The 12,239-nt window shown below is 33.3% G+C and overlaps 1 protein-coding gene across 1 annotated transcript; it reads right to left on the reverse strand.

Moving 5' to 3' along the window:
* Positions 1–6: 6 nt before the first annotated feature.
* LOC119838848 (sulfite oxidase) lies at positions 7–6,207 on the reverse strand. The gene is made up of 11 exons (XM_038364988.1): positions 5,950–6,207; positions 5,607–5,755; positions 5,384–5,495; positions 4,406–4,584; positions 3,857–4,010; positions 3,471–3,666; positions 2,972–3,103; positions 2,547–2,739; positions 1,977–2,177; positions 1,032–1,201; positions 7–639 (listed from the first exon to the last, which is right to left on the reverse strand). The coding sequence occupies exons 1-11, from the start codon at positions 5,973–5,975 to the stop codon at positions 508–510; spliced, it is 1,644 nt and encodes a 547-aa protein (XP_038220916.1). The 5' UTR covers positions 5,976–6,207; the 3' UTR covers positions 7–507.
* Positions 6,208–12,239: the final 6,032 nt, after the last annotated feature.

Below are 12,239 nucleotides of genomic sequence, written 5' to 3' on the forward strand. Positions count from 1 at the left end.
AATATAAATAAATACAAAAAAGTTGTCCGAATTAGCTGAGCCGTTCCGAGTTTGGCTACTCATTTTTATTTATATCGATTAGTTTATAAATATTATCACTAAAGTATAAAAAATTGAGTACCAAATAAATATATCTGAGTATCTTACAAGTTAAATTATGAACTGTGTATATTTTGTAATCTATGACCAGATTGACATAAGAGATATGAGCAATATTTTAATCTGTAATTGTTCTCGTAAATTGTTAAAATAACTTACACATCAACGAAGTTAAAAAAAAAAAATTCTACTATTAAGATATACTTTGTACGAACTTCTATTCTATATGCCATTCAACATATAGATAAATTATTATGAAAACAAGGAATGCTATAGAATATTTCACCAATATTTTTTTTCAACAAATGTTTGTTTATATTGGTACTAACTAGATTGATCGAATTCTGTCCTTCATATACCATAAAAGAAGAAAACAGCTAAGAATATTTTTTCATAAAACCTCTTTGCTTATTTATGTTTTAAATTAATCTTCACTTTGTGATACGCGTTGCCGAGAATGCCTCGAATGTTCCAGATGTCGTCGAACTTCTCTGGTTGGGTGTTGAAGTTGCTGTCCGTCGCCTTCACCCAGATCTCCAACTAGAGCATATTGGAATTTGGAAGTCAATATTGAGGATGTTTTTACTTATAATTATGTACTTTAATAAGAAGGACGTATTTTTTTGTTCTGCTCGAGAGATTTTCTAAGTATATATATTTTATATACCCATATATTTTGAAAATATTTACATTTCAAGAAGATTGAAAAGCTGTATTCTTACATCATACTATCACATATATTTTACTACAATTGTGTACGCTTCGATTAAAATTATAATAATAGTCCTCTATTGTACCCGAGATTGTCTGGAAGAAATCGTTCTAAAGCGATAAAACCGCCTATTGTACTTAGATGTAAGCATTTACCTATTCGTCTCTTTTCTTCTTATCTTCAGTTAAATAAGTGCTATAAAGAATAAATATAATGTAACCTGTGTGGTGCGGGCGTCCACGGGCATGCGCAGGCGCCACAGCGTCCACGCGTAGTGGCGGCGCGGCGGCGCGCCGTGCGAGCGCAGCTCCGCCTCGCGCCAGCCGCGCCCGCCGTCCGAGCTGATGTCCACGCGGAGGATTTTCGCGCCGCCGCCGGAGTACGCGTACCCTGGAAGGCGGAACGGTATTATATATTGTAGCTTCCCGCTCACGACTGCGCCCGCGCAGTTAAAGGGAAAGATATATTAAATACTCACACACTGTATGTTTCCAAATTCTGTATGTTTCCAAATTCGAGTAAAAGTTAATATACTTTTCCATATATGCCATGAATACACACATGTTTTATCATTGTTTAAAAATTTAAACCATCAAACTTAATGTACCTGTATAATTTGTGTAAGTCAATGTCTAAAGTGTAATTATTTTAGATTGAAATAAACTTTATTCGATTTTTTAATTAATTTATATTAAACTTGTATGTCATATTTATTTACATTATATGCGCTATATTTTATATATTTCACTTAATCATTGGGTCTGTACAGTCACGAGGTCTCCTCTGAAAATCATTTTAAACAGTTTTATTTACTTTAATGCAATTTCAGGTATACTCAAACATCTAAATGTAAATTTTGTACTTGTCTTGCCTAGAATGCATCTTAACGGAAGAGACTTAGATGTTAGACCAATAGTTTTGGATGGTTGGTGAATTGGTTGTTTTAGATGTAGTGGCGAGGATAGTACAACATTTAAGAAAAAAAAGTAGAAAATTCTGATTACTCTCCGAATATTTTTCAATGCCAAGTTATAGCATGAGTATGTCATGTACTTTTTTATAATTTTAAAATCAAGAGAACACACACACAATAACTTTAATTGTTTCACGTCCACTAATCTCCCAGTTTCTACCCTCTCTCTCACCCTTTGCAACGACAACTCACCCTTAAGCTCTATGTGGCCATCTTGGACCTCGACGGTGTCTCCGTCGCAGGGGGAGCACATCGCCGAGGTGACGGGTAGACTGTACACGGGTGGCGCGGTGCTGAAGTCGGCCGTCTCCCACGTTTTACTGGCATTGAACGAGCGGTAGTCCTGCTGGTGCCAGTGGGACGGGCTCTCGTCCGTTGATATCGTTATGGATTCTATGATTAAAATATTTCATGTATATTAAATATTGCATATTGTGTTATCTAAGTTGTGCAAAGTCATTTTAATTTATTTAAGAATTCTGAACAATTTGTTGAAAAAGTGTTTTCTATTTTATAGTGAATTTATATAGTTGAAAGTTACGAATTTCAAAGTGAGTTATACTATTTCATAATATAGAAATGCGAATTACCAAAAAGAGATGGCATTAACACTGTGATCGTAAAATTTATGAATTCTACCCCACTTTACTGCTGCTCTACCCCGCTCCACAACGCTAACTCGCTCTACAACTCTACCCCGCTCCATCGCTCTACCCCGCTCCACTGCTGCTCTACCCCGCTCTAGCACTCTAGCTCGCTCACCCAGCCACTTGACGCTGCGCACGGCGGGCGCGCCGGGCACGAGCGCGCGCAGCGGGCGGCCGTGGTCGGGCGGCAGCGGCTCGCCGTTCATGCGCGTGGCGAGCAGCACGTCCGCCAGCGGGTCCAGCGCCATGTGCAGCGGGATGGACGTGCTGAACTGCTCGCCCGTCGCGTCTATGTCCGCGCCCGCTAACTGCGCAACGGACACCGTACGAATACTTCGATCATTTGATAAACACTTGATCAATAATTTAAATAGTAATGTTCAAATATGCGACAGATTTTGTTACATTCCGTAAAATTGAAAAACATTAAATCTTAAAAAATATACAATTCTAAAATAAAAATGTTCCTTCAACTTCAGTAATAAAACTCAACTTCAATTTTTCATTATTAAGTTATATGCGCCAATAACAAGAACTCACAATAACATGCTTTCCCTCAGTATCATTAGGGTCTACGCCACAGTACAGCAGCACATCTCGAAGATACACACCCGTCCACGTCGCGTTACTTATAGCGCCGACCGTCCAACTCAATCCCTTCACTGGTTTCACCTGCAATCGGGATAATACTGTGAAATAATATGAAGGTGAGTTATTTCTTTAAACAAATGAGAAACTATATACACTATCAGAATTTTTATTGACGTAAGTTAGAAAATGTTATGGTCCAAGGGTAGGTAATTGTGGTATGCATAAGTTTTCTTTGGTCAAAAATAATTATTTATGAAACAAGACAACAAAAAAACTTACTGCCATTTACAGTATTGGCTATAGCAATATACTCTAAACTTAAAAAAAAAATAATAACATAAAACAGATTAAAATGCAAATGTCAAATCAATCAAATGTTTTAGTATGAATTTTTTGTTAGCGGAAGTTTTTAATCGAGACATAAACTATAAAAAAAAGAAATACAAACTTTATTCATCTCGCTGCGTCTATTTCCTGCACACATCAAGGCGGCGCTCACTTCAACAATTTTAAACTTTTTCTCTAATTGTTTCAGACTGAACTCAAAGCTTTTATTATTGGCCCCTTTTATGTGAATTTTCAGTTTGTGCTTATTAGGGTCCAACTGCGGAACAGGCATGTGTTGGCGAACATAAAATAGATCACTGAAAATAACAAACAAAGAAAATAGTATAGTGAGAAAAACTACCACACAAAATACAGTCCATGAGATATAGGCCCCAACAAAAAACCAGGGATTGGTTATTTCTTTTTTTAATTATATGAAAAACTTTCACGAATTTAGACCACTGCATGCCACTATGAATATAATGTTTGTAAAATTAACATATTTACTTCGGCGTATCAAAATTTTCCACTTGTTCATTGGCCGGAATCTCAGCATTAAAAGGCTTGGCTGTTTTGACAACAAGCCTTTTGTCTCTATGTGGTTCTTGCACCCATAGCTCATCATCCGAGTGATCCATCACGTCATCATCATGGAGATTACCTTAAAAAAAGAAATAAAATATCATTTAGATATGCATATTGCAATATACTTTTTTTATATGCAAGGTGAAGTAAGAGTGCCTAAGAGACAACCTATGCCATCAATTGAGACTTATCACAACACAAAACATAATTTCCATGTTGTATTGATAGAACGCGATGATTTTTTTCACTTTAATACTTACAATACTATATAAATAAAAACGCTGCGGCAAAAGACGCGAGTTCGAATCCCGTCTCATGCTATCGATATTTTTCTTCAATGACGAAAACCCTCAGTGTCATTAAGCAAGAAGTAATGATTCAATGGAATTAATATACATTGCAACATATATTCAAATATCCACTTTGATGAACTTTTTTTTCTGAAAATGTGTCATAAATAAAACTTCTTACCAATTCTATACGATTCCAGTAATTCATACACTTGCTTCGTCTTATGCATGCCATAGACATTCCAAAAGGGCTCAATGCTGTAGCCACCAGCATTAAGGATCTGTTTCCCTCCAGGGTGCGAAGGAAGGAAAGCTGTGACGTCATATACGCCGTGTTTGTATGTGACCCAGAAACTCGACCTAATGGATAATGAAATAGAAATAAGAAAACAGCTACATATTTTTTAATGCGAAAGTCCAGAACACTTCGCACAAATTGTGGCAGCTCGCACTGCAAAAGTACCAGACCCTCACAGAAAAACGGCTTGAATTATGGCAAGCAACTATGTTTTGTATGACCACCATCCTCGCCCATTTCATTTTTCCAGTCATCAATCCTTTACTTATCCCTTTCCCCTTGAAAGCAGGTATGCATGCAGGAAGCATTCAGTGGTGGTAATCACTTATCATAAGGGGAACCACCAGCTCAGTTGCCTGCTTATGGCATAAATAAGATAAAAATATGGAAGTGACACTTTTATATTTACTGTACTTTTGAATAACATCAAACAAAATCAAGCAGATGAAAATTGTTATGAATTTTATTTTAAATTAATAAATTAATTTTATTTTAAGAAATAAATGAATTCAACACATTTTTATCTCCAACTGGAATAGTTCACAGTTGTATGTGTATGTGGGTTACATGTCAAATCAAATGCTTCTCAAAACAATATCTATCAAAATATTTATACTACAAATCATTTTGAAATCTATACTAATAATATTATAAAGCTTGAGTTTGTTTGTTTGTTTGCTTGAATGCAATAATCTCAGGAACTACTGGTCCGATTTGAAAAATTCTTTCAGTGTTAGATAGCCCATTTATTGAGGGAGGTTATAGGCTATATATGTACCACAGGAGAAGCCAGGGCGTACCGTTAGTATTTCATAAATACACACAGTCTTCTTGGATCTTATGGATAAATATATCATTTACCTATTATCATGTTTGCTGACTTCTTCAGCTCTATATGTTGGTAAGTCTGGTCTTTTCACTCCAATTTCAATGAGTTCTTCCTTGGATTCTTTTTGTTTGTCATCTTTTTTCTCTGGAATATTACAAACACATGTTAATAAGATGATGAAAACAAGGCAGAAAAAAGACACCATTTAAACTGTATAAATAGGAGTATAGTTTTAAAAGTATTTTTAGGATATACCTTTCGCAGCAGATCCAATGAGCACAGAACCGAATACAATTGCCGTCGCTTTCCCGAATCTGAATCTATTGTAATTTCTATGTTCTTCATAATGATTTCTGACTAGAATTGGAGCAAATTTGATCAGGTTGTTCTGTCTTAGAATTGTTCTACAAAATAAGAGAAAAACAATCAGTATTATTGCCTTAGAATATAATTATATACAAACATCGGCTAACACAACATGTTATTTAAAAATAGAATGCTTGTCCTGTACATAAATAAAAATTACTGTAATAAAAAAGTTTGTTTAAAGATCATACTTCAATGAATATGATCAAAGTACCTTGTGTTAACAACTTACCTTAAAAATAAAGTTTTTAGCGACATTTTGGAAGTTAAAATGTAAATAAATCAAACAATTCTACGTCGTGTCAAATAAGACGCGATAATTATTGTAATCTCGGTTACGTCATCACAGTATCTTATCACAAGAAGTAAACAGGGAAAAATGGTTAATTAACAACAAGATAGGTGATGAAATTGCTGCAACATTTGTTTGTTGGTTTTAATTCTTTTTCAACTATTGTGAACTTTTGATCTTGCCATTTGTCAACGGTCGGCTGTCGAAAAACAGCTGTTCATATGTCACAAATCATTGACATTTGACATTACTTTAATACAGATAAATATTTTATTGTACTTTAAGCAGAAATTCAATCTATATTATGATATAAAAAACAAACCTTAACAATATAAATAGTACACAAATTTAATTAATAAGAATTATTATTCAAATGTTAATTTGTTAGCAGTTCGCTTAGCTTCGTCGACTATCGATAATAAAATATTTTTTACCCGACTGTACCACATCATAGTCTAGTGATTTCCTAGTGTACACAATCAATTAGTATGCATTTTTGACTTTTGATAAGTTCACTTTGCATTTACGACGCTTTAAGCTTTCCAGTTTTGGTAAATTTAAGCTTAGAGCGTTAGATGCGTTAGACAATTCAAGAATTGTAAAATACAATCGATGTGATAACTGCAGTATGTGACAAAAATAATTGCGTCTTAGTTTTCTGTTCTGTCTTCACAAATTTTTATGTGACGTGAAAATTGTATTACAGTAAAATATGAATTTTCATAATTGTGTATTCTTTTTCGTTTTCCACTTAATTGATATACAAATAAGGATTTTAAATTGTTATTTTGTCCTTTATATTTCCATTAGGAAATGTTATGCGCCGTAAGTTTCATTCTACGAAGATTTTTTATGTGCTTAATGAGTTTTTGAAGACCTTATACATTAGTTCCTGATGTTAGAAGTCACGTAGTGTGTATGCTTTACGCTGTTGATGCAACTGATATTTGACTACAAATTTAAATCTTGAATTTTTACTCATTGTGTCATATGTAAAATTGTGGTATTTACAGGTGCAATAATAACGAATTACCATAGTAAAATGGACGTTGTATTTGTCGATAATTTAAACAAATTTATTTAATTTCAAATAATGATACGGTTGAGTTTAATAAGTTTAATTGTATACAAAATATTACCCAATACTGTTTGTGTTAATTTGTCAAAATTTGTGTCTAATAATAGTATCTATTAAAATACTAAACAATTAAGGCTATATTTAACTCAGAGCAGTCGACTCAGAATAGTCGTTTTATTGAATAATATGTACTTTATTGCTAGATCTTCTTTTTGATATTAGCAGCAGAAAAGTCATGAAATAGAAACAGTAACTGGAAATGAAAAAATATGGTGAATATTACTTGTTAAAATCAAATTTATATATGCTAGTCGAGCACGTTTCGGCACGAATTGGGCCAGCTCGCACCGGGGAAGTACCACACCCCCACAGAAAACCGGCGTGAAATAATAGCATGCTATTGTGTTTCGTACGGTGAGTGGGGGAGCCGGGGGCCATATCTTTTCCTTACCCTTCCCATTCCTTTCCTTTATTCCTCTCATCAATCCTTCCTTAATTCCTACCCAATTTAAAGTCGGCAATCCATTTGTAGAGGCGAGGTGCAATTGGCCTTATGTCTCTCCAAATGTTCATGGGCGGTGGTAGCGCTTACCATCAGGCGACCCACTAGCTCCATTGCCGACTATGACATAAAAAAAAAATTATGATAAAATCCTCGATTTAAGGGCGTCACTAGAACTTTAACGAACTTTTTCAAGATACAAACAATTCAATTAACCGATATATAAATATAAGGTTTGAAATACCAATCGTGGAAGTGATTGATATATTTTCTTGTATTATTTTTTACTTCAAAACTTAACCTTTAAATAGGTTCGATCTACAATCGGTGTCGGGGTGAGGCGAAACATAAATAACCATCAAGTTGGTTTATTACATAATATCTCAACATGAAAAAACTTTTGATAAGCTTATGTTTATAAAAAACTTTAGTCTGACATTCAGCCAAGTTTCAGATACTATTTTTGGTTAGCTAAATCTATATCTATACTAATATAAAGAGGGAAGATTTGTATGTAAATATATTTATATTTTTAATGTTTTCACACAAACACTACAAAGTATTTTCTTGTGTTTGGTTTTCTGCGAGTATAATACCCCATTTAGAAATCGTAGACGAAGAAATAACGTATTTTATATTCTTTCCAGCATTAGACAGCTACAACCTCACTGAAAGACGTTAGCGGACAAGACTTGGCAAATAGCTGGTAATAATTATAGGAAAGATCCCTGTTTAGAAAGAAATAAGGTACCTAATAATCCATCATCGTTTACTAATTTATGAGTCAATTAGCCCTTAAGAAATTTTGAAAGGTTTAAAAGAAATTCGTCATTCAGGTTTCGGTTCATATGAGTCAGCTATCATTGACCATATATGTAATAAGTATGTACCTAGTGATAAATGTTCAGTAATAATATAAAACCGATATTGGCGGATCATAAAAAAATTCCAATGTAAATCGTTAACTTGTGAAGGCTATAAAAAGGAAATATTAAAAGCCCCATAAAATTCACCCTCACATTGCGTTGCCGAAATGAAAACTTAATTTTATCGTGTTGATTTATTGCTATTATAGGTACCGTAAAATTATTATAATATGAAATTCATTACTAAATTATTCAGTTAGATTGCAGACATTTTATACTATGTCTCGAAGTCTTTATTAAGACTAGGTACATACATAAATTGTTACCAAAATATTTATTATGATAAGTTATTAGATGATAGACATGTCAACGCACATTACTTCTATAATACTCGTTTAATTGTCCTTCTCTACATATTGTAAAACAAAGTCGCTTTGCGCCGTGTGTCTGTATGCTTAAAACTTTAAAAGTACGCAACAGATTTTGATAGGGTTGTTTTAATAGATTTTTTTTAAGATAGATAGATCGAGGTTCTTCCTGCACAGTTTATGGGATTTCCGTGGTGAATCTATCCCATCTCTTTTCTCGAGTCTCAAACTATACATGAGCCATATTTCATACAAATCGGTTGTTAGTCACGAAAAAGTGACTGGCACGAGACAGACCAAGTTACATCTATAATATTCCTCTTATAATGTCGATAAGTGTATGTACAATCTAGGACTTAGATAAATTGAAAATAGAGTGATTTTTTATTCGAATGAATTCGAATAATCGTTTTAAGAGTAATAAAAGTTTTATTGGGATTAAATTTGGTAAAAGAAATAGTACAATAGATGTTTATTGTTACTGGCATTATTATGAAGCAGAATGATTAAGAATTATGAACAATAGAGTATTTAAGAACTTGGATGAAAAATGGCGTATTGAAAAACATTTTTGGATCTCCATTCATTAACAGTTGAAAATTTAGGGGTAACGTGAACTATGTCACTCTTCAAATTTTCAAATTAATTGCATGTATTTTTGTTAGTGTTTAATATAGAAATATGATTACAAAGGAATATTTTTAGATAATAATATAATTTTTTTATATTTCGCGATTATTTGATATTGACGAGGGATTTAAACATATAATTATGTTAATTACTAGTTTTATGTCCGTGACTTTGCCTTTTTTAATTACACGTGAAAGGAAAATATCTTTGTACCATTTAATAAGAAGAAACAGACAGCCGAAACATATAAAAGTAACTTTCAAATTTATAACATAAAAAAGGATGTAAAGTTGCAATATTCATTTAATTGTTAAATAAATTTTTAAACGTGTTCTTTATGTTCATTATAATTAACTGTAGCCACAAGCTTGCTTTTGACTGAAATAAATGTATTTATCATATTATATTATGGTAATGGAGGTAAATTAATTTAGTATATTATCATATAGTTATAATTTGGTTTTCCGTGTATCGATGTTTTCCTGTTTTTATTTAAGCGAGGCGAATGATATGAAATAAATTCAGAACATTAACTCTTATTTACTAAAATATTGTTTTATAATTAATGAGGTCATTTTTTTAGTAATTGTTATAGATTCTTATTTTGTACTAATATAGGTTATTCCTTAGTAATTTTTGTCATTAGTGAATGTCATTTTTTGATTTATTTTAATGTGCATAATACACAGAAATAATTATGTTTAACAAAAAAGAAAAACTAAACCATCTACAAATTGTCAGAACTCGATTAAATTTAAATGGGACCACGTAAGAGGCAGCTTTCAAATATACATATAATTTAAATCGGTTCATCCAGTAGCAAGTTATGTGGTAACAAACACAAACTATCCGGACCAAATGTGACCTTCTTTAATATAAAATAAATCGGTCAAGTGCGAGTGGCAGTTATGACGCTCCGTATAAATACACTAAAGAGCATCAGCAAAAAAATTGATCAACCATCCAATTTATGACCATGTTGATGATTGATTGACAATTTTTATTATTTGTAGCTCTAGCTCTGAATATATCAATTTTCTTACTATTCATGAGATACAGCCTGGTGGCAGAGGGACAGGCATACGGACGAACGAACAGTGAATCGCTATGCATACGGAACCTTAAAAAGCTTATTTAAAGTTATTTACAACAACAGCGCAACTATAATGACTACTTTGAAACAGTGGATACAGCTTTACCGTAAATAGGTTGTATAATATATCCCAGGTTTCACAGGAGATTATGAATAAGGACTCATTCCCTGACCCTTGTCCGCAAATAATAATTTCCGAACTTATCCACACTCTCATGTAAAAACCACGTATAGCTAATTAGTGTATACAGGTAGTATGAGAATATTAAAATGGCAGCATTTGGGCAGGCGGCGCACGTAGTGAACTTTATCAATAACCGACCTCTGGGAAGGAACTTCTGTCCCTATGGAGGGTGTGGTCAGTATAAAGGCTGATTAAAGTATTTTTTTATAAGTGAAATATTAAACCTATGTTGTATAATTGGATTCTTTTCGTAAAGGTTAGCGAAAGTGAAAATATTTTTGGTTATCGGTAATACAACTTTATATTAAAAAATTAGTAGTTTTGGTCCTATTCTATCCTAACAGCCAGCCAGACAACTTTCCCGTATTAGTTCCCGATTTAATGGAATTTCTATAAACTCGAACTATCTCTGTACAAAGTTTCATGGAAATCAGTTCATCGGTTAAGACGTGAAGCAGACAAACAAACAGACAGAGCTACTTCCGCATTTATAATAAGTATTATGACACCGCGGAATTTGCCCGCTCCTTATTTTATTACCTGTCCCTGTTTTTTTTCATCCCCCGGTTACATGTGTAGATAGCATCCCCATGCCTATTGTGCACCCCCGCGGTATTACTTTTCAATAAATTGTCGCCTAATAAGTTGCACCTAATATTGGTGTACGTAAACCTTTGTCAAAATCTGCCCAGTGGTTTTTACGTGATTGTCGCACATACAAGTAAATAAACTACATCGTTTTCGGTGTATAAAACACATATATTGAATGGCAATTACTTTTTTAATATATTCTAATATACTTACTTATACGTCAGTGGTAATATAGATAATGTTAAATACGAAAGATAGCTTTTAGAATATCCTCATCAAGGGATATCTTTAAGATTTGTATCGCGATCAGTGACAGCGTACACTGAGGCTAATAAAAATAAGTTTATTTCTTCGCAAAAGTTGCTCCGCTGCCGTCACTTTTCAAAAGATTGAGTCAAGACGACTCTGATCATATCAATGTATAAACTTTATTAGTTTAATGAGTGCCTCAAAAGACTGAATATCCTTTCAAGAACTTGCAGATGTTATAATTATTTAAATGTTGGACAATATAAGATTTAAATATTGGGTTGTAATATAATTTATATATTATTATATATTAATTGAGTTATCATTTAATTTATAGTTTTTATTCTTTCAAAATTTCTCATTGTAAATTTATTATAATGCTAAAAAAGGACCTGACTGACCTAACTTCAGTAACACTAACATAAGTTGAAGGTTCAGTGAAAGTTTCTTCATAATCAGTTCAGTAGGCTTTAAATATAGCATTCACAAAGAAAACAGCGTCACAATGGCTTCCACGCCTTGACTCGCTTTCAAACGACGGAATCCTAGAAGTCGGTTAAATTTTCTAAATAGCTACTTATTTGTTCATTGCGGACTAGCTGTGCCGCGCAGGTTCACGCGGACGAAGCTGCAGGCAATGCAAGTATTGCTTTAGCTTATGTGTTATTC

Source organism: Zerene cesonia, unplaced genomic scaffold (assembly GCF_012273895.1).
Source record: "Zerene cesonia ecotype Mississippi unplaced genomic scaffold, Zerene_cesonia_1.1 Zces_u005, whole genome shotgun sequence".
Classification (NCBI taxonomy): domain Eukaryota; kingdom Metazoa; phylum Arthropoda; class Insecta; order Lepidoptera; family Pieridae; genus Zerene; species Zerene cesonia.

Excerpts from the sequence above, each read along its gene's own strand:
- LOC119838848 (XM_038364988.1), bottom strand. The coding sequence starts at position 5,975 with ATGTCGCTAAAAACTTTATTTTTAAG. Across the intron at positions 2,740-2,971 it reads CTGAGGGAAAGCATGTTATT|TTAGCGGGCGCGGACATAGA; the intron begins GTGAGTTCTTGT and ends TCCGTTGCGCAG. Across the intron at positions 1,202-1,976 it reads TGGCCACATAGAGCTTAAGG|GGTACGCGTACTCCGGCGGC; the intron begins GTGAGTTGTCGT and ends TCCGCCTTCCAG.